The 26,603-nt window shown below is 49.3% G+C and overlaps 9 protein-coding genes across 9 annotated transcripts; 7 read left to right on the top strand and 2 right to left on the bottom strand.

Annotated features, from left to right (window-relative positions):
* Nucleotides 1–521: 521 nt before the first annotated feature.
* On the top strand, nt 522–2,075 carry EDB93DRAFT_927152 (NAD(P)-binding protein). The gene is made up of 6 exons (XM_041457978.1): nt 522–927; nt 984–1,147; nt 1,197–1,305; nt 1,354–1,395; nt 1,450–1,613; nt 1,663–2,075. The coding sequence occupies exons 1-6, from the start codon at nt 610–612 to the stop codon at nt 1,871–1,873; spliced, it is 1,008 nt and encodes a 335-aa protein (XP_041311025.1). The 5' UTR covers nt 522–609; the 3' UTR covers nt 1,874–2,075.
* Nucleotides 2,076–2,078: 3 nt separating this feature from the next.
* EDB93DRAFT_927123 (uncharacterized protein) lies at nt 2,079–4,369 on the bottom strand. Its single transcript, XM_041457977.1, has 8 exons — nt 4,172–4,369; nt 3,909–4,106; nt 3,784–3,857; nt 3,469–3,727; nt 3,336–3,415; nt 3,163–3,287; nt 2,362–3,110; nt 2,079–2,309 (listed from the first exon to the last, which is right to left on the bottom strand). The coding sequence occupies exons 1-8, from the start codon at nt 4,220–4,222 to the stop codon at nt 2,244–2,246; spliced, it is 1,602 nt and encodes a 533-aa protein (XP_041311024.1). The 5' UTR covers nt 4,223–4,369; the 3' UTR covers nt 2,079–2,243.
* Nucleotides 4,370–4,443: 74 nt separating this feature from the next.
* EDB93DRAFT_1247389 (P-loop containing nucleoside triphosphate hydrolase protein) lies at nt 4,444–5,422 on the top strand (the record flags this gene model as incomplete). Its single annotated transcript, XM_041452581.1, has 2 exons — nt 4,444–4,873; nt 4,929–5,422. 2 exons carry the CDS (start codon nt 4,444–4,446, stop codon nt 5,420–5,422), a joined length of 924 nt encoding a protein of 307 aa, XP_041311023.1.
* A 1,308-nt stretch (nt 5,423–6,730) lies between these two features.
* Nucleotides 6,731–8,330, top strand: EDB93DRAFT_1079312 (uncharacterized protein; the record flags this gene model as incomplete). Its single annotated transcript, XM_041445447.1, has 4 exons — nt 6,731–7,078; nt 7,130–8,047; nt 8,105–8,188; nt 8,247–8,330. The coding sequence occupies 4 exons, from the start codon at nt 6,731–6,733 to the stop codon at nt 8,328–8,330; spliced, it is 1,434 nt and encodes a 477-aa protein (XP_041311022.1).
* Nucleotides 8,331–10,290: 1,960 nt separating this feature from the next.
* EDB93DRAFT_1101536 (uncharacterized protein) lies at nt 10,291–11,838 on the top strand (the record flags this gene model as incomplete). The annotated part of the gene is made up of 8 exons (XM_041447106.1): nt 10,291–10,423; nt 10,486–10,595; nt 10,640–10,677; nt 10,704–10,722; nt 10,773–11,119; nt 11,141–11,684; nt 11,743–11,757; nt 11,785–11,838. 8 exons carry the CDS (start codon nt 10,291–10,293, stop codon nt 11,836–11,838), a joined length of 1,260 nt encoding a protein of 419 aa, XP_041311021.1.
* Nucleotides 11,839–13,583: 1,745 nt separating this feature from the next.
* On the top strand, nt 13,584–13,969 carry EDB93DRAFT_1063055 (uncharacterized protein; the record flags this gene model as incomplete). The annotated part of the gene is made up of 2 exons (XM_041444862.1): nt 13,584–13,688; nt 13,739–13,969. Coding segments are annotated over 2 exons (336 nt in total), but the record flags the coding sequence as incomplete, so codon positions are not given.
* Nucleotides 13,970–15,668: 1,699 nt separating this feature from the next.
* Nucleotides 15,669–19,615, top strand: EDB93DRAFT_1238950 (uncharacterized protein; the record flags this gene model as incomplete). Its single annotated transcript, XM_041451579.1, has 14 exons — nt 15,669–15,942; nt 16,032–16,210; nt 16,259–16,303; nt 16,346–16,422; nt 16,444–16,657; nt 16,700–16,990; nt 17,042–17,239; nt 17,289–17,505; nt 17,563–17,931; nt 17,986–18,233; nt 18,282–18,375; nt 18,420–18,784; nt 18,837–19,307; nt 19,355–19,615. 14 exons carry the CDS (start codon nt 15,669–15,671, stop codon nt 19,613–19,615), a joined length of 3,303 nt encoding a protein of 1,100 aa, XP_041311019.1.
* A 1,499-nt stretch (nt 19,616–21,114) lies between these two features.
* Nucleotides 21,115–21,426, bottom strand: EDB93DRAFT_1062082 (uncharacterized protein; the record flags this gene model as incomplete). The annotated part of the gene is made up of 1 exon (XM_041444847.1): nt 21,115–21,426. A coding segment is annotated over one exon (312 nt), but the record flags the coding sequence as incomplete, so codon positions are not given.
* Nucleotides 21,427–22,406: 980 nt separating this feature from the next.
* On the top strand, nt 22,407–26,357 carry EDB93DRAFT_1101532 (uncharacterized protein; the record flags this gene model as incomplete). The annotated part of the gene is made up of 8 exons (XM_041447105.1): nt 22,407–23,580; nt 23,634–23,803; nt 23,852–23,965; nt 24,014–24,078; nt 24,130–24,287; nt 24,336–24,575; nt 24,633–25,268; nt 25,426–26,357. The coding sequence occupies 8 exons, from the start codon at nt 22,407–22,409 to the stop codon at nt 26,355–26,357; spliced, it is 3,489 nt and encodes a 1,162-aa protein (XP_041311017.1).
* Between the last annotated feature and the right edge of the window lie 246 nt (nt 26,358–26,603).

The raw sequence follows: 26,603 nt of genomic DNA, 5'->3' as shown, positions 1-26,603 counted from the left end.
TCCGAATGTATGCAACAATATAGGTGCTCCTTCCCCCGACGTTTGTGCCTCTCTCGAATGTCGAAGACTAAGTGTTGGAACGCACTAGCATTGCCGCGGGTAAATGTAAGGAGCTCGAGCGGATCTTAGAGCGGTCGCGGGTCCAGTCCTTGACTCCTTCTTGTCAGCACAGCCTAGAAGGAACGGCTATCTTCCTTCGTCTATCGTGGTAAAGGGTTATCCAGGGAAAGAAAGCGCAGCCTAGTACCAGGCGATGCAGATCGACGGGTTCCACCGTCACGGTGTTGACTAAGTTATCGGTTGTTCTTTGTGGTGTCAGTTTGATGTCGGGAGTAAGGACCTGGTTATTGATACTAGATAGTAGTGAAGGGGAGTGTCAGATGGGAAGAAGGCTAGAAGCTTTCAATTCGAACACTGGAAATCCAGAACACGGTTGAATCAAATATTGATGGCGATGCGCATCACGGCCAAATTGAAAACTTGACATTACAACACAATGACATAAGATCATCATACACGTGAATAGCCTCTCACACGGGCAAGCCTGGGTCCCAAGGTCAATGATATATACCCCAACTCAATTGGTGATCCAGCAGTTGATATAGCGCAATGTCAAAACTTATTCTGGTGGCAGGTGCTACAGGCAAACAAGGTCGGGCTCTCATCGAGGCTCTTCAACCCACCTCAGACTCAGATGACATACCATTTCGAGTGTTGGCTCTAACTAGGTCAGCTTCCAGTCCGAGCGCACAGCGATTGGTCCAGGAAAGACACGTACAAGTGGTAGAAGGAGACCTTGACTCGCCAGAGTCCATACGGAAAATCTACGAAGATGCAAAAGGTTCAGGTGGAATCTGGGGTGTCTTCTGCGTTCTGGCGTTCCCCGGGCTTGGTGCCAATGCAGACGGGGAGGAGCGACAGGGAAAGGTACAATCGTTTCAGATATTTTATTGCATAAACATATTTATACTGGAGTACAACAGTTTATGGCCGATCTAGCGCTCGAATATGGGGTGTCAGTATACATTTACTCGACCGCCGAACGTGGTGGCGAACAGAACGATGAGATGGAAAAGCTGTCGGGTCGCGCAAAAGTCCTTGCAGAGCGGCACGTCCAGGCTCTCGGTGAGAAGGGTCTCCCATGGACGTGAGCCTCTTAAATTTGAGACTGGACCTAACTCATCTTGATGTTTCAGGATATTGCGCCCAGGATTCTTTCTAGACAATTACAACGACTTCATTGGTTCTATTGCCGTGGCTGTACTCACTCGTGGACTCAAAAAGGACACCAAAGTCGGGGTGATCGTGAGTTCGTCCTGTATATGTTTATATCCTGCTCTAACCTCCATCAAGGACGCGAAGGATATTGGTCATGTTGCTGCTGCCGTATTCAAGGTAAAGCATTTTAGATAGAAGAAGTATCGACAGCAGCTAAAATTTCGATTGAAGAACCCTGATAAATACAAATACCAGATACTCGTGGTCATTGGGGATGTGCTCACCATGTCTGAGCAGCATGCATCGTACAAACGCGCAACAGGTCGAACCCTGCCCTCCATTCCTGGATTTTTAGCTGCCATTCTTTTAGCGCTGAATAAATCCACGCAAGAATTGTAAGTTTGCAGCTGTTTCCCTTTTGACACCAACTTGAATGTAATTCAGGGTTCAACATTTTGAAAACGTGCACACGGCACGGACAACAGGGCAACATGAGCATTTTGAATCCCAACTAAATTTGAGCCGCGAAGCCTATCCTCAAATGAAGACTGTCTACGACTGGGCTGTCGAACAACAGAAGGTTGAAGGACGACAAGAAAATGCAGCAGGTTGGAACAAGGTATCGTTGTGGCGGCTAATGCTAGGAAAATCGTAAAATATTGTTGCAAACTGGTCAAGTACTCATACACCTTCATGCTTCCCTATTATTATTTTTTGGCAGACCCAAAGTATTGACTGAGAATGTGAACAAACGCATTCCTCTCTCGGGGCTACCATATGTGCCTGAATAGCGCCAGCATGCCCGATGAGCCGGGACGAGTGCTCACGGATATTGTACAGGGAGAACTTGGGAAAAAACACATTGTATGCAAGTTCGAAATACTGTAAATAACAATGCAGCACATAGAGCTCATGCACGTATGCTGAATCGACGCTTTACACCAAAAACCGGTTATACACTGCATAAAAGTGTATTGGGTATATAAATTCCGAAATCGAGCAGGTCCATCTACACAACTTGAGGATCATACAACAACGCCCCACACAGCATCGTCCTTGCTATCGCTGTGGTTTCGTACCAAGTGAATGAGCTGCAGATTGAAGTGAGCATGGGCCCAGAACCAGATTCAAGAATATACACACGGCGGTGCGGTAAGTCAGAATCATTCGATTCCGACTTCCAGAACAACTCTTACAGGTTACTCGAATTGGACAAGATTCCAAATCATCGACCGTAGTAGAATTCGGGTCTCGTCCGAGAACTTGGAAGAGATTACGTATTCGCTTGGTATATCCGCCTGCTTCCAGAACAGTGCAATTCCATGGGTACGTCTCGAAGGCTTCGATTGCTGCTTTCTCGTAAACTTCTACTAGCGACATAGTCCTACCGAGTGCTGTTGTTTCCATTGGAGGCTGGACCCACGGTTTGTCAAATGTCTTAGCACGTAGGCAAGGGTGGGCGAGTGCTGATGGATAAGTGACATATAATCGACAATTGGAGCAGCGGAACACTAAGGCGGCGAGTTTGAGAGGGTCGACATCATTATCGATGCCACACAGCTGCGCGCGAACTAGATCTGCAAGTTGCTCAGTGACCTGGCGGTTCCAAGCTAAGAACAAGTGAGGTAGACGAAGGGTAAGTGCGTCCACAAAGGCTTCTGTTGACATAACCTCAGGAACATCTATCATGCATCGAACTTCCGAGAGTAGACAAATGTCTATCGCTTGGGGGAAGACCTTCAAGGTGTTGGTCTTGTCATTTTTGAATGTCTTCGTCATATCGCTTGCAACAACGGCAAGATTCTTGAAGCGGTCTTGGAGGAGGACAGTAAGCCTTCGAGCTCTCCTGATTTCTAGAAAATTCTGAAGCCTCAGTAGAGAAACCTGACACGCTTTGGAGATGTGAGGCTCCGTATGGAGATAAAGGGTGCGTTACACACGTACAAGAATCAGTCAACTCTTGGTCTTGTCTGACGACGAGGTTGTCAAATTCTTTTAACACAGAGGCATCCGACCGCAGCGATTCAAGCTCATCTCCCAATCCGAGGCTCTTGAGTTTCTCAATGACACTGAAGGAAAGTGAGTTTTCATCGTATTGCTTTAATCAAGATGCATACTCTCTTTTCCTCTGGTCTACCAGCTCTTTGCGACGCCGGTCAGCTACTTCAGCCTCCCAGATGCGACATAAAGCAGCGTGCTAAGAGCATGTCAATAACGCATTCGAAGATCACCAGGAACATCATACGACACCTGGTAAATTTCCTGGGTGACTTTCTCGCGATGGATTATCAGGTCGTTCAACAACGGGCTATCCTTCACAAATTTATACTGCCTGTTGAGTTTATTGACGTCGGCGTGCGAAGCCACAGTGAGTGGCTTCCTGCAGGTATTATCTCTGTGCCTAACGCAAGGCCCGGCAGAACACATGACTGACATGGGTACGAGCTGCTCAACATCGAGACAGTTCAAGTGGTCGATGAACAAAGGAAGCATTTCTCGACTAATGAGCCTATAAATCATGAGAAGCATAGATAAGGCGAGCTTCACGAATACCCAAATACTTACATCTCAGTTGTGCAACCGTCACAACAACGGATGCGTAACTCCCACTGAATTACATCGCACGACGAGTGACACCGCTATGAGTGACGTAAGTCATTCAAATATTTATCGAGAAGGACTGTACATGCATGGCAGAACGGCCAGAATAGCAGGTTTGCATATGCAGGTTCGGAAAGGTACGATGGGCATTGAGGTAGCCGGTCGACGCGTTTCAAGGCTCCTGTCCATATTGACTTTGCTTTGCGACAACTAAGCAGAAACAAACGAAACTGTTTGGATACCCGAGTAAGATGTACAAGGTCGAGTGGGTGAAGGTACCAAAAAATCTGGCAGGACAAGAATGTGAACAAGGCTTCTGAGAACACCAATATCTGGCTCGAGTGATCCATACCTCGAAAAGCACGTCAAGGGGGAGCCCAAGAACGATAGGTTTGCCCACCATCGTGATTACAGAAGTCGGTTGACCCGCGCGCTTTTGAACGTGTCTACCCGGCCAGACCGTGACTCACTTGCAAAGTTGCCTCATATTATGGGACCAAATGGGGCCCAGGCTGTATACTTGTAATATTGATTGCCTCATCATATTTATGTAATCACGTAAGTGTGCCACAAGACTAACAATCAAAAATCGTTAGTCCACGGTTCCGGTACGGTTTGTTCGTTATGGCTGTCCAAGAAACACCTGTATCGCGACGACTAAAGACAGTCAAACACATTATCATAGTGTGCTCAGGCAAAGGCGGTGTCGGAAAATCTTCCGTGTCCGCCCAGCTTGCGCTCAGCCTCCATGCATCTTCTCCCACAATTCGGGTCGGGGTTCTCGATGTCGATCTTACCGGTCCGTCAATACCACGCATGCTTGGTCTAGATGGACATGGCGTGCACCAGAGCAGCGATGGATGGGTGCCTGTATATGCAGATGCGCTTGGGGATGGTGAACCCAGACTTGCGTGTATGAGCGTTGGATTTTTATTGAAGAAAAAGGGGGACTCTGTAGTTTGGAGAGGGCCGAAGAAGAACGCTATGATCAGGCAATTTCTGAGCGATGTCAGGTGGGGAGAGCTTGATTACCTTGTCGTGGATACACCTCCAGGTCAGATATCCAACGGCGTGATGAGAGCCCATCTCAATCTGACGTTAATATCTAGGAACATCTGATGAGCACTTGTCGCTGATCGAACATCTTGCACCGGTGCATTCACGGTTGTCTGCAGTCATTGTCACAACGCCACAGGCTGTTGCGCTACTGGATGCTATGAAATGCCTCTCGTTTACTCGGGCTGTCGCGCTTCCTGTCCTTGGACTTATCGAGAACATGAGTGGATATGTGTGCCCTTGCTGCGGAGATATCAGCAATGTATTCTCTACAGGTGGAGGTGCAGAAATGGCCAGACGAGAAGGGGTGCCGTTCCTTGGTAGTATGCCTATCGATACGGAGCTGGTAACATTGTTGGATGCTGCCGAGTCCACAGATCTAAGCGCTGCTGACGCACAACACGATAAAGATAGCGAAGTTCGTTCATTTGGAGTTTTACAACGGTATCAGAAGACATCGTCCGCGAAACTTCTGAGTGCCATTGTCGAGAACGTCATATCGGCGTTGCCGTTGGTAGAACACGCGCCAGTGAGCAGCTCTGTTTAAGTAGTTTCAAAGGTACGTCATTGAACCATGTCCGCTGCTTCTTGATACACATCCTATGCAGGCACACACAACATTGTATTGATACATATACCATTGATGATGTATCCTTAGAACGTATCCCGATGTATCACAAGACATATCTTGCGCGTACTGACACGGCTTTCAGCTTGGAGGAAGCTTTCGAGTCCATTCAGATAAGTGTTTGATTAGAGAAGGGTCAACAATGAAGTGATACCAAGCCGCCTGTAATTATTTTGTCACATCTGACTGTGACCATATATTGCAACTTCTGTTCAGAAGGTCCTTCACACGACGGGCTATTCGAAGGGATTCGGGACTGCTATATGTTCGCTTGGTTATTCAATCTCCCGAGCTCGGCAACTTATATTCATTCCAAATGTAAGTTAAAGGCTTGTCGCGATCGCCTTATGCTCGGTTCATTTCAAGTTAAAGCGAAAAGGAAAAATCAAAAGTGTGCGCAGCTATCACGTACTACCATATCGTCAGAATCAGAACCTCCGTGATCGTAAATTAGAACAAAGACTCGAATTTTAATGATATTGACCATTGAGCTTTTGAAGTGTTGATACCGTATGGTTCGACACAGCCATGACCTGGCCATTATAACCAGCCGTGAGGCCTTGAGGGCTCACCTCTCCTACATGCGAAGAGCAGCCCTGCAAGTCCGTCAATTTCGGTATGTTTTTTTGGACTACATACTACTAAATAGCTTGAGATTCCACGAAACTTCGGAGTCTGGCTTCGATAGATGAGTCTCGTAAAAATTTGCCACGTTCCAGCCTGAGGAAGTTCGACAAGCCGGATATGAATGTGAGCATGTTTCTTCAAGTTAAAGTTTTGGCATTTGGCCTCGCGTTTTATTCCTTGCTTTTGTTCTATGAATCCAGCCATCTGATACCCCATCCATCGCCCTCCGACTGGGCAGATTCATTCTCGTGGCGTCTTTACTATTTTTTTTTAACTCTAACTCGCTCAGCCCTAACGATCTCTGTATTTTTCACCTCCCTGGCCTTATCCATTGTATCCACGGTCTACGCTCAATGCACGACCGTCAATCGTCTTTCGGTTCCGTATCGACACCCGCTCCCTTACTTACATCCGCTTCAAGTTCAGCTTATGATGTCCCTCAGTCCGCACGCCTGGCACCGCTTACCGACTCAAGTATGTAATTTTTTTTGCAACGTATAACACGACGTGTCTCCCCGCGTTGATGTCTAACTCATCCCCATGATCTTTTCCCCTCCAGGCGATCCCTCCGAGAAGAGACCTGATTCCCAATCATCAGGCATGACCATCCGCAGGATAGGCCCGCCCGTTCGCGCCAATGTTGGGGACGATGATATCTTTATGACCCAGCATCACACTCGAACCCTTCGTCGTCGTTCAAGTCGCCTATCAAAATGGTTGGAGGAGTTACGGGTTGATTCCCCCACCGTCCAGCGACGAGATAGCCTCAATAATTCCACTGATGTGGAAAATGTTGGAACTGAGTGTAATCCCTACTTAGCGTATCCTCACCTCAGCCTGGCAACTGTTCGTGGAAGCATGGATGATGCTACCAGCATGCACGATTATGTCGTAGTCGACGACGGCGATGTGCAAGAATATATTCCTCCTGAGCCCGTGGATGTAAAGGTGCGTCATCTCAGATAGCACGTGTTAGATAGGTCGTCTCATACGTCAAAGGGATCACATGGCCAATCAGCGCTGGCGGATACTGCTGGTAATGGTCATCAATCGGCCGTATGGCTTAATGCCCCTCCATCTCGACATCAATTCCATCTATCAGTTAGATCTCCTTCACCCGTCGCATCATCAGCATCTCGCAGTCCATCACGCCTATCAATGTTTCAACGCTCCTCTCGTGCCACTTCTAACTCGGAGGCGAGCAATCCTCATAACCACAGTCGCTCCTCTAGCATTCACATGTCACATCTTGTAACCGAGACTCGATCAGACGAACGTTGTACACGTTCAAGCCCTTCATCGTGGCGGTGGCGACCGAGTGTGTTGGGGCATTTCGTATCCCTCTCTGATGGTGATACACGCTCAAGTACCCGTGACTCCCCAGGTAGTTCTTCACGTCCCAGCATGTCCTCAACTACGACAAGTTCCTCGTATGCAACTCCATCCACCAATCTGACGTATGAGGAAGGAGTATCGCTTGTCCCCCCTTCGACGCCTCAAAAGTCAGACTTCTTTGGATCTTTGAGGTCGCGTTCCCATAAGGCTGTAACCTCTTCACTGTCGCTTTTCTCTACTGAGACAAGCCCATCATTTCCGGCGTCATTCTCGTTACCAGCATCTGGAGCTCAGCTCTCTCAGCCGCCAGGTTTTCCAAACTCCCTGGCGCGGAAATCGAGTACAATTCGATTACCGTTCTCGTCAAAGTCGAAGGTCTTGAGTGGTGCCCTCCCAAATATATCTGTGGAAGCGCCAGACGCCACACGACCGCGCATCGTGTACACCGGCAAAAGCCACGCCCCCAGAGTTTCTTTGTCTTCGATCGCTAGTCAGTCACGAAGCACCAAGAAGAAGTTAGTCATCGGCGGTATCGCGCCGAATGACGTCAAACGTCTTGAGGCGGTTCAAAAGTGGTGCCAGGTCTGACTCACATCCTCGAGTTTGGTTTCTTGTTACTGACTCGTGCCCTATCTTCAGTCATTTGGCGAAGTGGATCAAATCACGAGGATGCCTAATGGCGATCTCCATGTGAATTTTCACAAGGCTGAAGTCGCAGATACTGTGAATAGCTTCTATAGTCGTTCCTATTGTCAGGAGCTAACCCAGTTCTCCTTACCAGGTGTGTCGTCTGCGTGCCAAAGTCTACATTGCGGGTGTAGGCAGCGTACATCTTTCTTGGTATTCCGGAAATAAACGACCATAGCATTCGTCACCGCTCTCGGATCATTTTCATTTGCTTGTAAAAGGTGAAAGCAAACGTGAATCGTCATAATGTCCATCAATTAACTGGGTACCTTCAGTGTACAACGCTGGAATTACGTTCTACACCCGCCTAATTCGATAATTATCCTTTCCTCAAGGCCTCTGGTCACTAATTTCACCGACGACTTGTATCGATTCCATGACTATATATGCGTACGTAAGTGTTGGCCATTCTGTCCGATATCAAACTGACTGCACGCAGATGACCATTTATGACGCTATTCGAGCATCTCATCCTATTTATCATCTACATACCATAAGATCTCAGCTTCATTAATTGCATCCATCTACCACGCATTCCTTCGTTGATATCCCTTTGCTCACGATACATACCTTCCACATTGTCAAGATGACCCTTCGCGAACTAGTTGCTTGGACAATGCGTTGGACGAATGGGTAGTCGTACCTAACGATATTTCTTCCGCTGTCAGCAATATCATGCTCTGTTAGCCTCCCGTAGGCAGACTGAATAGAAGGCCGTGATTTAAAAGTGCTCGTCCTCGATTGCAATGCAGTGACGATTTTCGACACCAATATTGGTGGAGGGTTCTGTATTGAAGTCACCCAATGACATTTCAAATTTCACGCGTGGAAAACGCTTTCCGGTTGCCGACAACCGCTGACCCAGACCGTCCGGTGTGGCTACTGCTAGTACTGACCGCCGGTACCAAACTGGTACTGGTCCAAACTTATTCTCCTGTCCCCATGTTCTCGTTGCGTTTGTTGAGTTTTTTCGAGTATGCCAGTGTTTTGGTCAAAACGTGCTCCTGAGACACAATAAAGTGCGTATAGCACCTTCCTCGCATCTGCCACCGAATACTTTGCTATTTCGATGCCATGCCAGACTCATCACTTGTCCCGTCATCTATTCCTGGAAGCTCAGGATGGGATCTTGCACGTACAATGTTTTTGCGACCCCAATCCTGGGCAGAAATCTTGCCAATGCCACGGGTTACAACATGTATTACTACTCATCAGACGAGCAGCTGATGAGGAACGTCCAGGGGATGTTGGCAACACTATTCGTTGATGGACGTGTGTAGGACATACCAGAGGCCACTAGAGTGAGGCAAGACATAAATCTTGTAGTTGCCAGACAACGACTCCTTCGCGTTATATTGTCAAGATGGCTGGTTGCCAAACGTTTCATTTCGCGAAGAACGGGGCGATCAATGATTTCACGGCACGCCAGATTCAAATTTGATACAAATGTGCCGGGGACTATCATAGCCGGTCTGTATTCTTTGCACGTTGGCAAAATCTAGGCCTGATCGGCGACCCTGACCTTGCTCAGGCGCCTTAGGTGAGGCTAGCTTGAACAATCGAATTGGCATCACGCGCTGAGAGTTTAGTCACGGTCGAACATCATATCCGTTATTATGCAAGCGCTGCCTGATCCTCGGGGATATATGCCCTTATACATACGACTTCCATGCCTCTTCCTTGTCACCTGAGCGTCACGAGGTGATATGTAAAGCGCTCGGTCACAGTGGGATGTGGCAAAGAAGGAAAAGGACTTTGCTTTGATTCGCTAACTGGAGTGTTTATCCTTCATCCCGGTGCACAGCATATTAATTCTAGCGCTCGGAATGTGACACACTCTAATAAGTAGGTACCATGTGTTCCGGTTCGTCTCTTCAGAAAGTGAGTACTTGATATTTTTCCTACTACTAAGTATTTTCAAATTACGCAGGGCTTGTCTCGTCCAGGTTAAGAAAATCGGAAAAACGGGGGCGCAGACTCCTTCCTGTCAGTGTGTCGAGAGCAGGTCTTGCGGCAATGGTACCGAACATCATCCTATCTCCATTTGGACGATCTCCTACGAATGCGTGCAGAAGTGCAAAATAGCGCGCTAGGAAAGTATAAATGCACACCGTCCGACCCTAGAGTCCCCATATACAATGATGCGACTTTTGCTCATAACTATCTTAGCTCTCTCACAAGCTTTCGGCGTGCTTTCTCAACACACTGAGGCAGCCTTTCAGCTCCCGACCTCTCCTTCCACTACATGTGAGGAACAAGCTAGGCAATCAGGTAAAAATATTCAATGGTCGAATCCACCCTCATAACCATGCTCAATTGATGTGTCCCATTAGGCTTTCCCACAGATGGTTGGGAAGTTCACGATGATGGAGGTCAAATAAAATGCCGTCGGGTAACTGTTCAAGAACTCGGACTCTGCTCTGGTGTCGAGTATATCGACGCAGTAAGTTCATACGTATATTTTCGAGGATGGACACTGAGGGGTAGCCGAGCAGGACACCAAAGACAAGAAGTGTTGTCGACATGTGAGTGGTCTCACATGGATCGACAGGTCTGCAAAGTTAGCCAAGGTATGCGTTCGATATGTCGGTTGATCATGCTTATCTACATTTTGCAACAGTGCTGCGCCAAGGATCATGTATGGACATTTGATAATGGAGACGGTCCTACACGCGGAGGGTGCTGCATGGTTGGGTTACACATGCATAATGGGAAGTGTATCCCCCCGTACACTCCTCCCCCTCCACGCTGCCCGTCTGAGACATACTTGATCAATGGGAAATGTACCCCAATCACTGCTTCCCCGCCGCGCTGCCCGTCTGGGACATTTTTGCAGGATGGCGTATGCATCCCAGTTACGGTTCCAACCTGCCCGGTTGGGACATATTTGGACAATGACCAGTGTCTCCCAATTATTGCTTCCCCTGCTCCGCGCTGCCCGTCTGGGACATTTTTGCAGGATGGCATGTGTGTTCAAATTCCAAACAGCATCTGCCCAATTGGAACCCGCATCCAAGATGGCCAGTGTGTCCAATTGCCTCAGACGTGTGGCAATGGTCACAACAATGGCGAATCCTCATGCGCATGCACAAATTATCCCGTCTGTGGACATGGAAGATACCTAGGCATCAAATATGGTCGTTGCTATATTCTTTCCTTCTCTGATGGCCAACAACTCGGCACCGTACGAGAAAACACTATGTATGTCAAAGGCGGCTTCTTCGATGATATCCCCTTCAAAGTATGCAAATCAACGAATGATTGCTCACGTGGAAAGGAGGTTGAGATGGACGAGTTCTTCTACCTCCAAGATCAGCATGGATTGTATGGGGATTTGAAGTCGACAAAAGGGTGGATTGATAACGCCCATAATGGCGACCATCTGAGTTTCACCTTTGATGTCAACAAGGCTGGCAAGTTCACGGGCACCCCGACTTGCGCTGGCAGTGAATGTGGAATTCAACTGCGCGGTGGTCCCGATAACGGCGGAATGGGACTTGCTTGCCCGATGGCCACGCCCGGAGTGACATTCGTAAGTTTCCTCCTTTTCAAGGGATTTTTTTCGCTAAATGATGTTTTTCGTCCATCAGTGGAGTAATCCTAAAGTGAGCAGAAAACTCCGTTTCTCTCAGGTGACATGCGACGAGTATGAGGTCCCTCTCACCTCTGGTATCTACTCTGCATGAGGTCGAAAATTCTGGATATTATGTCGTGTATACTTTCATTCTGACTCGATGCCTTTTGTCTGGTAACAACCTTATTCTATCCTTGGCTCCGCATTTTCTCATTCGATCCGACATAATTATCTTTCAAGATAGCTACGTTTGTTTATCTGGAAGATAATAGTTTGCGATCATCAACTCACACGACTAGTTTGTTGGGTTGTGACGCTCACTAATTGATCAAACCTTATTGTTGTATTTTGACAAGTCCAGCGTCAGTCTCGCCTCATGTCTAAAGGAAAAGGCATTGAGGGTTCCAAGTACTGCCTGGGAGCAGCGCTCAGATTTTTTGAGCTAACCCTCTTACTTCACGGCATCTATTGGAAATCAAAAAGACCGTAAGGGGCGGATTCAAAACAATGACAAATACTCACATGATCACTGAGGCGCCGTCACATCAGCCAGCGTTCACCTTGCTTCTCATTATCACATTAATGTTAAAAGTAACTTCAATACCGCCACAAGTGTACGCCAACGCGACCTGCTACCATTTTGTCTTACTGCCTTCCTTCTATTGGTCTACCTATGACAGTCTACTACCGTGACATAGGTCATCATTGGTGCAGCACATCAGCTCGGCTTTGTTTCTCAGTCAGCCGACATGCTCATGTTTATCTTTAAATCCACACCTAGTTGAATGCTATACGGTCACGTTCCTGACAGTCCTCAGATGTCATACATAGCCTTATAATTGTGACTTCTCTGTCAAAGTTGGTCGTTCTGTGATGTTGAACGCCATGCGGCCGTTTGGAGATGCTCGGCCGCACCACTACTTGGAACCTTAAAAGAATTTGTCAGAGCTTCTTCCGTGGCTGCGGCATTCCCAAGGTATTATCGATTCAGTTCAAAACTACAGTCTGTCATGTGCCGACTGCAACAGCAAGCTGAAGATATATGACGAGTTCTACCAATCACTCAGCAGCCTCCGTGTCTCCTCTAGTGGTTCTGTCACAGTCTGAAGCGATCAAAATATCGGGAATTACGTCTGGGTGAAGGTATTTCGCGTAAAATCAAACACGTTCCCTGACAGAAGACCTAAAAACTGTACAGGCATAGATCGCCTACCAGGGTTTAGAATCTCAGATATTCCATAACATCTTCCAGTGGAACTGCATAGCACCTCCCAAAATATCGACCCTGGCGCTAGTAGATAATTCCCTAAGGCGCCACAGACTTTGTCTTCCGAACCGGCCCCCGTCCTCATCCTCATCGAATGCCTCGACTCGCACACTCGGAGATCCATGGTCTTATAAATGCAACTTCCCTGTCCCGGTCTATCACTATCTGTGATACCAAATTATCATGAGATATGAAGAGCGCTCGACAGCGTCAATGAAGGTGACGAGTTATGTCAAGACGTAAAAGAGCGCTTGTCCGTTTGGTTCTTGAGCGTCATCCTGGAACCGCACTACGGCCTATTGAAGTTCCCGAGCAGCAGCATATCTATATGCATACTGACTACTGTTGCAAACCGCTCAGCGGCCTTCGTCTCTAACGCGGTTTTGCATACTGTTCTACCATAACACGATTCTCCTTTACTGATGGCTACAATACCGACGCAAGACTTCTTGAAAAATGACCATGTGTAAGTGAAGGTGTTTAACGCGGATAATTTATCCCTGATCAAATGCGGTATTAGAACACAGGAAATTCTGCAGAAAATTCTCGCGACCTTGGAGGACTCGAATATAACGGAGAAAGGGAACACAGACACATATAACAGGTTCTGGGCGTCTTATACCAAGGTTGCAAAAGAGTACGATGGCGAGTTTCTAGAGCGGAACAGCAGTGACATGGACATCGTACTCCTTTCTGTAAGCTACCGAATAACTTTGGAGCATGTATTTGGCTAAGAAGATCGTAGTCTGGTCTCTTCTCCGCTATCAATACCGCCTTCATTATTGCCATGAAACCCGACCCCACGATCCCCTTGTTGTGGCAGATCGTTCAGAATACATCCTCCAATACCACGATATCAGCCCTCGCTGCCTCAGCAGCAAACCCGCCAAATATCATTTGGTTCCAGACCTTGGCATACGTTGCATTGTCGCTCGACCTTCTCGCTGCTTTCGGGGCTGTCCTCGGCAAACAGTGGCTCAGCCATTACAAATCGAACGGTCGTGGAAAGGACAAACAAGAAATGTTAGACGGTTTGGAAGCATGGTACTTCTACGCTGTTCTGCTATCATTTCTCATGCTACTGCAAATCTCGTTCTTTCTTTTTGGGATCACTCTCTCAGCTTACGTATGGAGTCAGCAAGGAGCTACAGCAATCGCTGTTATCGTGTTGATGGCGTTCGGCTTGCTCTTTTATTTATTCATTGTCGTCGCTTCCTTGAAATACCCGCAATGTCCCTTTCAAACCCCTACCTCAGCATTCCTTCGCTTCATTCGGAAGTGCATCCGAGTCCGAGTCGCGGGGGGGAAAGAGAGCAAGGAGATGTACTCCGACCCTGGAGAAGCCAAGGAGATGCTCTCCGTAGCACGATCAATAAGGTGGCTATTCAACACTACCACGGATCCAGAGGTGATCAGTTCAGCGGCTTGGCTGCTGCCGACCATCAAATGGGCCCCTGAGGTGGACATGGCACCTGTATGCTCACGATTACTGTCCACTTTCAAAGCATGCTTCCATGCTAATGCCCTGTTCAGTCGTTCGGCACGCCAAAGAGCTCTTGCGTGCGGGACAGCCTTCCATAATGTAATGTGCGATGAACAGATACAGAACTATGTTCCCATTAATGCCATGTTCTTTGATGGGGGGGCATTGGAGATGTGGTCTCGCTGGAGAAGCCTCAGTCTTCCCTTGGGGCTTGACGACTGCAAAGCGTCTTTAGACCAGTACGCCACGACTCTAGATGAAGATCATGAACATGAAGCATGTGATTCCTCTAGAGATTAGAGGTAGAGCGGGATAGAAAGGATCTAACAGGTAAGAGCAAGTCTCAGTCTCTAGAAAGAACTCATATTGACGAAGCGTGTACCTAACAGGTAAGAGCAACTACACTAAGTCAGTTAAGTGTAACAATAACGGTAAAGGTGTAGACTCACGTCTCAGTCTCTAGAAAGAACTGAGACGCTCGCAACGGTTGGGCGCTAGTATTTATACGGTAAGCGCTCCACCTCAGGCAGGACTTCTCGGTGGCAATAAAGGTCTGTGAGACCCCATTAATATGTTAGGGTTATATGGGTCTAAGAGACCCAGGCTCGCAGATGGTCTATTTATAGCACAGCCAAAATATACCTTGCTTCCTCTGCAGCACCTCCCGGGATCCTCGTGGCCCTCACTGGATCCTCGTGCCCCTCACTGAATACTCTGTACCCTCCACTACGACCTCGCAGGATCGTCGTCAACATCCCCATCCCGCTCCATTCAGCCTCTGGATAGGTCTATGGCGAGCCCACCAGATATAGAGCCTCAGCGCTCTTCCTTGCATCTTGGACACTGCTGTCAGTTTCCAAGTCCGTTTTTCGTCGTCTTTCTGTTCTACCCTACGACGACGACCATCATGCCGGCCATCCGTCCCACACGTGGCGCTCAGCCAATATCTACAGGACTTGGAGTACACTTTGTGAGCCCCAAGAAGGCTCGAGATCCCAAAAAATCACAGACACTCGTTCACATTCCAGGCGCTAACTCCAAACATAAGCGCCTCCTCGCTCAAATGGCTGCTCTAATGAATCCCAAAATGCTAAGTACTCAAACACCAAGTTCTAGTTCTGCGCCAGCTCAACCTGAAGCACCGGCAAACTTTGACGACACTGCAAGCTATCCTTACGACGAGGACGACTTTATGGTCAATGACTACCAACCCGACGAAGGACCTTGCCCTACAGACCTGGCACCCAAGGACCTGGGGCACCGTATCCTGCCAGACAAAATGGCAAATAATCTTTATACGTCCTGGAAGGCCCTTATACCCACATTGGTAGATCCCCATCTCAAGTACTCAGCAAGAACCCATGGGCACCCTCTTGCAGAAATATGTCCGGTCATATCTGCCTGCGCAAGCTCCAGTTGCGTACAGCAAAGATTCTCTATAGTCTGTCTCTTTTCGACCGTAAGCAGTTTGTTTCTGATGTGCAGCTCCAGCTGATAAGTCCAGGTTTCCTTTATGTTAATGTGATGGCGTGCAAATGTTCAACACTCTCGCAAGTCCTCGTACACCACGGCCTTTTTCCAACTGCACCATCTCAACCACGCATGGCAGTCTCCACAGACCTCCTTGCGTTCTACCGGGCATTATTTGAGCGTTCGTGTGATGCTATCCACACGCTCGCCGCCGCCCTGAAGACCCATTATGCCCGCCGAGGCTTCCAGATGACCAATACCGCCGTGAGTTCCGACTTATCAGTTTTATAGACTCTTCCTCACTTCACCCAGGGCCAAGTCGTTCAAGAGCCATTTCGGCGTGGACTCGGCCAAGCTGTTTAATGGTATGATATTTTACAAACCGAAGTCGAGTGGCAGACTGAAGCCGCGGTACAAATATGTCGAGAGCGTGTCTACGAGGCTCGTAACCCTCAATGTAACGAGGAGGCTAACCTGTCTACCCCCAAGCCTTCCAGTACCTCCCTGCATCAAGGCCAATGTGCTGCCATCCTAATGCAGCGCTGTCCAGCATGCTTTGGAGGTGTGCTATTTGGCAGGCCACTTAGTGAAGGCGGAGATATACACGTGGCAACTGATGGTAACTTCCATCATCGTCATCGACGATCCGCAGGCGACTGCCCGCGCTTCTACGAACCCTTGTATTTCCTTCCGAAGACCCAGGTTGATGACGTTGGGCGGCGGATCATCTCGAAGCGTAAGTGAGCACCCAAGATTCGCACTTCTGTAGTCCCGGATGAAGCAATTGATCAGTGCGAGCATTCATACGAAGCCACAGATGGTAAGAAGCAGAAGGCCGCCATGGAATCGTTTGATGATTCGGGCATCATGGCCATTATTTGTCGTCACGACATCCCTCTCTTCTTTGCCAATATCGATTCGCCTGGCGAGCAGCAAAAGTATGCAGTATCCCTCATCGAGCACCTATTTTCCCTCTTACCACAGGAAGCTACCATCGTCATGCTCTACGACGTCGGCTGCGTCCTCTCACGCTCATTATCTCAGGTAAGTAATTCTCTGACAGACAAGATCTCAACCTGATGTGTCATTATGCAGTATGATATTCTTCCCGAGCCTGTGACCTCGCGGCTTCGATTCGCGATGACAGCCATGCACGCATATGGCCACGAGTGGGCCTGTCAACTGGAGTATAACCCTCGGATGTGCAGTGGCCTTGGTCTGTCTGATGGCGAGGGTACTGAGAGGCTCTGGTCGAGGTTTGTCAAGCTGATCGGAATTCAACGGTCATCGTCTGTAAGTCGCAATATTCTCATGATGTTCCTTCGTTAATAATAGTGTATAGCGACAGAGGCGTCTTTGGTTGATAGACCGCCAGGCCGTTGCCATCGGACTGGAGATGCGAACAGATCTGGGTGAATGGATCAAGCGGTGGCTCAAACGTGGTGTCAATGCCCAGGGTGCAGCGGCTAAAGATGTCCTGAATAAGTGCGGTGTCGAAATCGAAGATCTTGAGGATCAATGGGCGGATCAAAAAAGGTCACAACTCTCCATTCGTGCCCGTATGTCCGTCAAAGTCGCTCGAAGGTCCAACTGACATTTTAAATTGCAATCAATAGATGCTCCAGCACGCCTGAAGAAGGAGCTCGACGTTGTGCTTACTCTCCAAGCTGACCTCGATGCTTCTGATAGGGCCTTGCAAGCCATGCGCACTGTGGTAGAGAAGGGCTTGGTTACCGAGGAGACACTAGATGCACTAGAGAGCCTCAAGCGCAGCCATGACCATTTGATGAACAAGGTTGAATTATTGTATGCCTCACTTAACGTCCACGACAGATTTCCTGAACTCCAAGGTGTCGACTTAGACTTCGTTCGAACTCTTCTCATGGCTTGTGACCTCAAAATAAACATCTGCAAGCGAGCCATAGGGAGCTTTTTTGAGTGGGATAAACTCAACCGCGCGGTTGGCGGTGCAAATCAGGCCCTTGGTAATATTCCTTGCTTCTGTCTTGCTATATCTAAATTTTGACTCATTCTCACAGGCACGAAGCTCCATCAGCAGACTCGCAAAGCCATCGCAAAGCGCCAACCAGCTTTGATGACTGCGATCCGCAAGTATAATGGCTACTGCAAGCGTCTTGAGGGCCTCTATGACCCATCTTGGGGTGTCCCGCTCCCCGCTCCTCTTCCTACCAAACTCGCTGACCTTCGAAATGATCCGACGTTGATGGAGGACGTTTGGATCACCCCATCCGTAGGAGATGTCCCCCGTTGGATGGAAGACACCGATGTACGAGATGGAATACGAGCTATGCTGAAATGACAATGATGTCAAGAGGAACAGCGCCGTCTTGGGTTCGAAGCCGACAATCTCTGTCGATGGTTTAGAGACGAGTTGGCTGCGCTAGAGGTTGCCCTACGTTCTCCCGCAAGTAAGTCATTTTATTGTTTCAATGATTGTTACTGATTTTACCAGATCGCACATTTTTATTTCCGCTGCAGCAATGGCGGGATCACGTCCTCCAACTTCAAACTAAATGGGTCACCCCGCTAGCGTCTTCTATCCGCTTCATCAGCAATGTCACAGTGGCGACTAATCTCGCGATCACTCTTTGTGAGGGACTATCAGAAGATGGTATCTACAGGCTCGTACCAACCTCATTGGCGCTCGATGAACCCTCCCCCGAGGATGACACAGACAAAGATATTGTGCCTGCATTCAAAGAAGCCGTTGAAGAAGCGGTGCTTATGGATGTTTTACCCCATGGTACCATTAGTGATGACGAGGATGATGAAGTCATACCAGAACCCGAATTCACGATAAGCTGGGAACTGCCAGAGGTATGTTTTTGTCTCTAAATATGTACTTGGACTCATCAAATAAATATCATAGAATCTTCGGAAAGACACATTCAAAGTTCCTCGCCGAGAGGATCTCGTCATAGTACCATCCTCAAGTGCCCCCCCGACTCAGGTGCGACCAGCGCAGGATGGTTTTCCCTGTCAACTGTTCGACGCAAGGGATCAGTCCTTCCTGGCACAGCCCACTGCCCGCCTCAACGATACGTGTATCAATGGTTGTGCGGCATTGTTATACTCTGAGATACTGGCAACTTCACAAATGCGGCCTTGTGCCATTTTTTCGACACACGACCTCCCGCGTATCCGATACAATGCGTCGGATGAGATACTATGGCGGAATACTGCGTGGACGTCCTTTTGGGACAAAGATGTATGGATATTACCTATTCACCGTCCCTCACCAGTCGGACACTGGGTACTCTGCGCAATATATATCCCAACAAAAGAGCTCCACCTCTTCGACAGCTTGGCTGAACGACGGCCGTGGAAAAATGATGTGAAGGTCAGTACTAGATGATACTCCAGTTATTCGCTGTTGATTCGCCACAGGACATTATGAATCTTATTGCGCGTTTATCATCCATCGCCCAGCAACGCCGTGGCTCACACCCTGTCGATCTTACAGGCTGGGTAGCCTGCCCGCTAACAGTCCATCCTCTACAAACTAACAGCTACGACTGTGGGCTCTGGGTCCTAGCGGCACTTGCGGCCGTCCTGAGGGGGGCTCACACACCAGGTATATACGAGAAGGACATGATATCATTTAGACACTATGTACGTACACTTGTAGTAAGGATACCTGCTCCATGAATATATTCGTCGTTTGTTTACAACCCTCCCAACAATGTGCGAAGACGGCATTGAGTATGATACACCACTGCGTGAACACCGTCCAGCACAGTTGGGAACTTGAAATGAGGAACAAATAATATTCCATAAGACAACCGCAGGCCATCTCCCAACTATGACGACTGGTTAATAGAAAACCTACCTGATTCACGGCAAGCAGTCCTGGATACATGAGATGGAGATCAGTTGCGACAAATCCACTCACCACAGCCGCGTATACAGCGGTATGGACATTAAGTAGTTCTGGACACACGATTGAATATCATGCAACTGTATCATGGCAGCCGCAAAAACCTACTTGATTCACGACAGGCAGTCCTAGATACATGAGATAGAGATCAGCTGAGCGACAAATAATTCACTCACCACGGCTGCGCATACTGTTACACCAGCGTGAACATTAAGTCGTCTGGCAGTGATCTGGACACACAATCCGAGTAAATCATCAATCCTGTTCCCGCTCACACTCATTTAGCATTCCAAACCTCTCAAAGAGCAAGCTGAACAACCAATTGATCACTTGTGAACTGATCCCTCGTGTAGTTGAGGGTAACCCAGGCTTATAATTGTGGAAGGTTTGCTGAAGGTCGCAATCCAGCGACTTGGAACCATTGAAACGCTTACAACTCAATGAAGCAATCAGAGGTATACCAGTCTTACGCATAGTGAAGCGACTGTGCATGCTAAAATGCAGTGTTTTTCTATCTCATCTGAAGCGGGGTCATAAGATCTTCAGTACTCACCTCTTTGTAGCCATACATATAGCTTTACGAAGCTGCAGAGACATGATTTCTGTATGATAGGACTTTAATACGAGTTTTATTTGCAATGTGATTGGTTGAGGAGGCTCTCGAGATGTTGCGCCCAACATCCTTCCGCTCAATCAGCATCAATGAATCTCAAGATCGTGACAAGGCGATCATAACAAGCGACTGCGAATCTCAAGATTGTGACAAGGCGATCGTAACAAGCGACTGCGAATCTTTTTTTATGACACTACCCACACTATCATTGCTGCTTCGTAACTCTATAGAATTGTACAGTAACGGGAGATACTAACTAAGAGGCTGGGTAAGAGACTGGGTACTAGGCTGGGTAAGAGACTGGGTAAGGACAGCTATCTGTGGGATCAAATCACTGGCATCTACTCTCTCAGGCTGTGCCGAAGGTGGGGCTTGTGCGGATGATCCCTCAGGTATGGTTGGTGCTGGCAGTGGTGTTGCTGGAGCGGATGAAGAACGCCGCTGTGCTGCCTTCAGCCTCCAGGAGGGAGGTGCAAGTGGTAATTCGACGAACATCTGGACATTCCGGCGACGGAGGCGAGGGGGTGCAGATGGTTCAGGTGAAGGCTCTTGTCCAGGTGAAGGCTCCAGTCCAGGTGAAGGCTTGGGAGAATAAACTACCCGCCGACGAGAGCGACGAGAAGGCGACGGTGCAGGTGAAGGCGACGGAGATGGCAGTTGACGACGAAGACCCTTACGGTCAATCCTACCGTCAACGAAAACGCGCCGACCACGAGTATGGGGTGATTCAGGTGCAGGCGCTTCACCCAAGATGATGGGCTCATGGGAGGCCAGTAGTCTTCGGCAGGTTTTTTCAGTGGTGATGTGTTGCACGGTGAGTAAATTGTTTTTGAGGGCGTCCGCGAGTATGGCCCGGCTGGGAAGGGTGAGATCGTGGATCCCCTTGCTCCTGAGGAGCGTGCTGCGTCTTTCGCCAGGTGCGAGGACATTCTCGGGGTAGTTGTGGATGACACATCCATGGCGGGCAAGGAGGGAGGGTAGTGTCTTCCAGGGGAAGGTTCCCCCTCGCCCGTTTAGTGAGCCTGTAGAACCGTCAGTCATTCCACACTTAGACAGACTATCAGACTTACCACATAGGGCCGTCAAGCCTCCAGTGATGCAAGGGATCCCTTCAGCCTCCCTCCAACGTTCTGTATCATCTTCTGCCTCTCTTCGCCTCTCCAACCATTCTTCCAACACCTTCTCATTCGTCCACCCGCGCTGCGATCCGATCTGACTGACGAGGCGATCCAGCTTGTCGAAATCCATGGCGGTTGCCATCATGGACGAGGTGGATAATAGGTGCCAGGATCGTAGTGAAGGAAGAAGGAGTGTGGCCCTCGGCATCGATGAAAAGAGAAGCATCTGGTAGGTGCATAGTGAAACTGTGAAAGGGACCGAGGGGTGTAAACACGTAAGTTAGTAACATATTTCAAATTCACACGGTTCATGTAAGTTTACCCCGGTGACCACATACGCTGAGCAGGAGGATCTTCAAGCTCAAGAACGCCGAGCTCTGAGTGATGGTTTGATTTCATTTAGAGCATTTGAACCATTGCCCACTAATAAGTATCTGGTGATGTAGAAATCCGATATCCTGGACCAAGCCGCTTGGTAGCCTGGGGGTCAAATTAGCCTGCAGGCTGAACCTCACCGCACTCCTCTGCCAATGGCTTTGACTACCATCACAGAAGCCGTCAACGAGCCTCTTTCGATGAACCAAATGTAAGTAAATTGATTCCAAATCTGCTGATCGCCTTCTGACTTCGGTTTTGATACTGCGAATCCCTCTGGATCCATTCATCGGACCAAATATTCTAGGATCTGGTAAATGTTAATACGCACGCTCGAACAACTTCCCTCTCCTGCCTTGTTGAACTGACAAACACCCACACATTGCTGTACGCTCCAAGAGGTTTTGTTTTATTTTCATGTGCACTCCAGCCTCATGCTAATTCATCCTTCTAGTCATGACTCAAAAGTTATCGCCTAAAATGCGGGACTCCCCACCTCCTGGCTATGCAGCCTCCTCACCGTTCCCAGACCCTGGTGGAATCGAAGGAGAATTTCTCGAGGAACAAGTTGGTGGAGGCAGGCGCCTACCGACTCCGCCGCCAGTACAGACCCCAACTCGACTCCGCGGTACCATCAAAGCTATGGACCGTGACATGGGTCTAGTTAAGGAGGCATCTGCGCGTCGGGCAAGGCTGGTTCTTCAAGAGCCACCAGCTGACGTGGGACATGGCCCATTGCTCACCGAGGCCCACAACCAGCCACGGGCGCAGCCTCACCAACAATCTGTCGAGCCTCGCCAACAATCTGTCGAGCCTCGCCAACAATCCGTTCAGCCTCGCCAACAATCCGTCCAGCCTCGCCAACAATCCGTTCAGCCTCGCCAACAATCCGTCCAGCCTCGCCAACAATCTGTCCCTCTCCCCACTTTCATCCCTCCTGTTAACCGAGCACGCAGCCTGGGTGTGCAGCTTAAGCCAACATCGCCAACATCGGCAGATGTTTTTTACGAGCCTCCCGAGCCTCCTCTCTCCATGGCTGACCATCGTCAGAAACTCTTCCAGCCTCCGCAGCCCAACATGTCGACAAAACCTGCTGTTTTTGAGCAGGAGTCTTTCGACTTCAACGGTATGATCAACGGGAGTTTTGATCACCGCGACGACACCATCCCCAGACCATCTACCATGCAACTCACCATCCCTGCAACACGCATCATACCTCCGACCCCTGCAGGCCTGGGGAACTGGGATATGCCCACAGGCCTTGGGGACTGGGATATGGACCCCCCTTTTGCTCCTTTTTCTGGGGACGCTGTCATGGACCCTGCCATGAATGAGGCTGATGTCATGAACGAGGGTGATGTTGGCCCTTCCTTTGTGAGAGGCCGAAGAAACGACGAGACGAATGCCGCCCTGCAAGAGGGCTTCGTAGAACTGGAACGTGTCATCAATGACCTCGCCCGCATCACATCAATCCCCTCCCCCCAAATTATTTCATTATGGAACAAGAGTCACGCACGCACTGTCAACAACGTGAACCACTGGAACGCATATGCCAATTACTTCAAAAATAACCTCAAGCAGGAGCTTAGCAGGCTTGGAGACGAGGCCCCAGAGGCTCCCAGCACGCCAAGTGAGTATCTATCTCTTCCACAGATGTTGTTATGCTAACATCGTGACATCAAGGTGCCAGCGTCTGCCGCAAATGCTACGATGCTTTCAAAAAATCATTCCCAAACGACTGGCAGGATATTCTCGAGATTTATGGTGAGACTGCGTTATTCCTCAGTGGACCTCAGACAGTTTCCGCACGGGGACAGGAGTTCCAAAAATTTACGAAGAAGCTCTCTGGATTAGTACGTACAATGATGTTCTCTTACTGTCATGTCTCTGAAGGCATACAGATGGACACCGGAGCGGCCCGTTTCGGCTTCGAGGCTGCACTTGTAGCCTGCGGCAAAGTCGTCAATCAAGATGGTTCTTTGGGCATGGCCCATACAACATCTGGAGCTGGTGATGTAAGTGTATTTTAAAGTCACTTGCACATTATCTGATATCTCTTTCAGTTTTGGTTGTCACGGTGCAAGGCTGACGAAGATACCATCATCGGCCATTTGAAAGCGCAAGTATAGTGAGTGCTCTTGTGGATCTTTTGTGGATTGAGTTCTCATTCAAACCCCAGTAACCTTGCATCTCTGGCTGTGGTCGAAGAGGCCTTTGAGGACGAGGTTGTGGAGGTCCAGGGCAACCCCCACGTGGCTTCAAAACCCCCTGCAGAATGTATCGACATCACAAAGAATGGACTCAAGTGGATTAAGGACGAGATATCTCGTCAAATCAGTATGTTTAATGTATTGGGTTTATCGGTATGTTGACGGCGAGGAACAGACATCCACGGTGGCAAACTATCATCCCTCAAGATTTTTCCATGGAAGACGCTGCCATCAGAGCTCGCGCGCAATTCATTGGTCATCAAGGGCTATCCGGACGATGTGCTCCTCCCCGGCGGGGTTCATTCCAATGCCAATAAAGGAATTGCGAACTTGACTCTCAAGGAGATCGGCACCATCGTCGTGGCGTTGCAGGCTGGCACTATGTATGTCACAAAGGTTTCCGGAGCCAAGCAAGGTATGTTTAATTATGATCATCCCAGCCTCCAGTCTCACCACTGATCATTTCGCACAGCTAAACTTGTGACTTCTGAGGTCCCAATACTGGTGGGTGCACCCCTTGCAGGAGATTCTGAGCACGCTGCAGGACGTCGCCTTTTTGCGAACGGCCAATCAGATCGCCGGGGGCTTCCCCGCCAGAAGCCGAGCATGGCTACTACAAGGATCAAAGGTAAATCTACGAAGAAGGCATCAACGCTTCCTGCTTCCACCATATCTCTTTCGGAGGACGAGCCTCAGGCAGCTGATGATTCAGACGTGGACGCCTCTCCCGTCCGCCCTACTGTCAAACCTCCCCCCTCCCGCGAGTTCATAGTAGTCCAGCGCCCGACGGGCCAGAAGGTGGAGAAGAAGGCTGACAAGAAGGTCGAGAAGAAGGTGGAGAAAAAGGCCAAGAAGAAGGTGGAGAAGAAGGTCGGCAAGGAGGTCATTTCCTTGATGTCTAGTGATGCTCGGTCTGGCTCAGAGGACCCGGACAAAGACCTGGATGAAGACCTGGATGACGCACCCAATGACGACTCGGATTACGAAGACAACGATTCCTCCAAGAAACGGAAGGTGAAATCAGAAGGCCCCTCTCGAGCATCCAAGAAGAGGGTCTCACCAACTGTCGCGCCTGTAGAAAGGGCTGTCCCAATGAAGAAGACGAAAGGTAAGGCACCTATGCGGCCCAAGGCCAAGGGGCCAGCTGAGAAGAGAGCCCCGCCGGAGGCTGCAGAGTCCTCTGGAGATGAACGGGTTCCGGATGTGGCAGGATGAGGTATGGTTGTTGTTCTTTTCTCCTGCCAAGTGACTGACATACTCTGCAGTACAAATTGCAAAATGCTTGCGGGATGGTCCTGTCGACTCCCTCAATGACAGTGCCACTAACATCCTCGCCACACGCCCCTTGTCGCCCTCCTCACCCTCGCCCACTCGTCGTGGTTCAGCAGACTTGGTCCCGGACAACATCATGCGTGGGGAATCTCTCGCGCCAGTCGCCAAGCCACCTATCATACAACCTCCATCTATGCAGCACGGGGAATCTCTCATGCCAGTCGCAAAGGTGCCTAGCACGCAACCTCCATCCCGTCAGCATGGAGAACCTCTCACGCCAGCAACTAAGTCGCCTATCATGCAACCTTCATCCCTGCAGCCTGTGGCGATTCCAGGCCAGCCCGCTCTGGCAGTCCATCAAGAACACCGTGATCCTGACGTGGAACTCCCCCCAACCATAGCAACGCATCATGGGCGCAGTGAACATGCCATGGAAATACCACGATCCCACTATGAGCGGCGTGTGGAGCCTGAGGCGTCAGCCATGCCTACTGACAGAGATGTCAATGCCGAGGGTTGTGCCATCATGCGGCCGCATGATGCAGACGCGAGACCGGGTATGTATGGCCGCCCAAGAGGTCCAATGATGCCGCGGTTTGCACCAGGCTTCGCCTGCTACCCGCCGTTGGATTATTACCATGATCCTCGCATGGCTCATGCCCCCCAGGCCCCTCATGCCCCCCAGGCCCCCCAGGCCCCTCATGGTCCTCAGCCCCCTCATGCTCCTCAGCATCAGTATCGCAGTGGTGGGTACCACGATGCTCCCTACCACGACAATCAAGATGGATACGAGGGATACGTCGAGAGCTACTGGCACCCTCCCAGCCATGCTTATTTCGGTTCGGGAGGGAGATACGAGCATGGCTATGGGCGGGAGTATCCTAATGAGTATTCCAAGGACCAGGAGGATGGACGGGCTCCTTAGACTCGCACTCGCAGTCCTCGTTTGCCCTTGGCCATGCACATATTGAGTCCTGCGTTGTCATGTAACTACATATCGAGTTTGCGCATCTAACGTTTCTTGCTGTTCTTGCCATTGACGTATTCATCGTGTTCTACTGTAGTCAATACATCTTGTTGTGTCTGAATCAGGCCTTTTTTCGTGAGTGAGGAACAAAATATATTCAAATTGTGCTATGGACGCATTGAGAGAGAAAAAACATAACCCCCA

Source organism: Suillus bovinus, assembly GCF_016758785.1.
Source record: "Suillus bovinus strain UH-Sbo-P2 chromosome Unknown EDB93scaffold_9, whole genome shotgun sequence".
NCBI lineage: Eukaryota > Fungi > Basidiomycota > Agaricomycetes > Boletales > Suillaceae > Suillus > Suillus bovinus.
This window is presented reverse-complemented; position numbering and strand designations above follow the sequence as displayed.

Excerpts from the sequence above, each read along its gene's own strand:
- EDB93DRAFT_927152 (XM_041457978.1), top strand. The coding sequence starts at position 610 with ATGTCAAAACTTATTCTGGTGGCAGGTGCTACAGGCAAACAAGGTCGG. Across the intron at positions 928-983 it reads GGGAGGAGCGACAGGGAAAG|TTTATGGCCGATCTAGCGCT; the intron begins GTACAATCGTTT and ends GGAGTACAACAG. Across the intron at positions 1,148-1,196 it reads GAGAAGGGTCTCCCATGGAC|GATATTGCGCCCAGGATTCT; the intron begins GTGAGCCTCTTA and ends TTGATGTTTCAG.
- EDB93DRAFT_927123 (XM_041457977.1), bottom strand. The coding sequence starts at position 4,222 with ATGGTGGGCAAACCTATCGTTCTTGGGCTCCCCCTTGACGTGCTTTTC. Across the intron at positions 3,416-3,468 it reads TCACCCAGGAAATTTACCAG|CACGCTGCTTTATGTCGCAT; the intron begins GTGTCGTATGAT and ends ACATGCTCTTAG. Across the intron at positions 3,111-3,162 it reads CCAAGAGTTGACTGATTCTT|CGTGTCAGGTTTCTCTACTG; the intron begins GTACGTGTGTAA and ends ACATCTCCAAAG.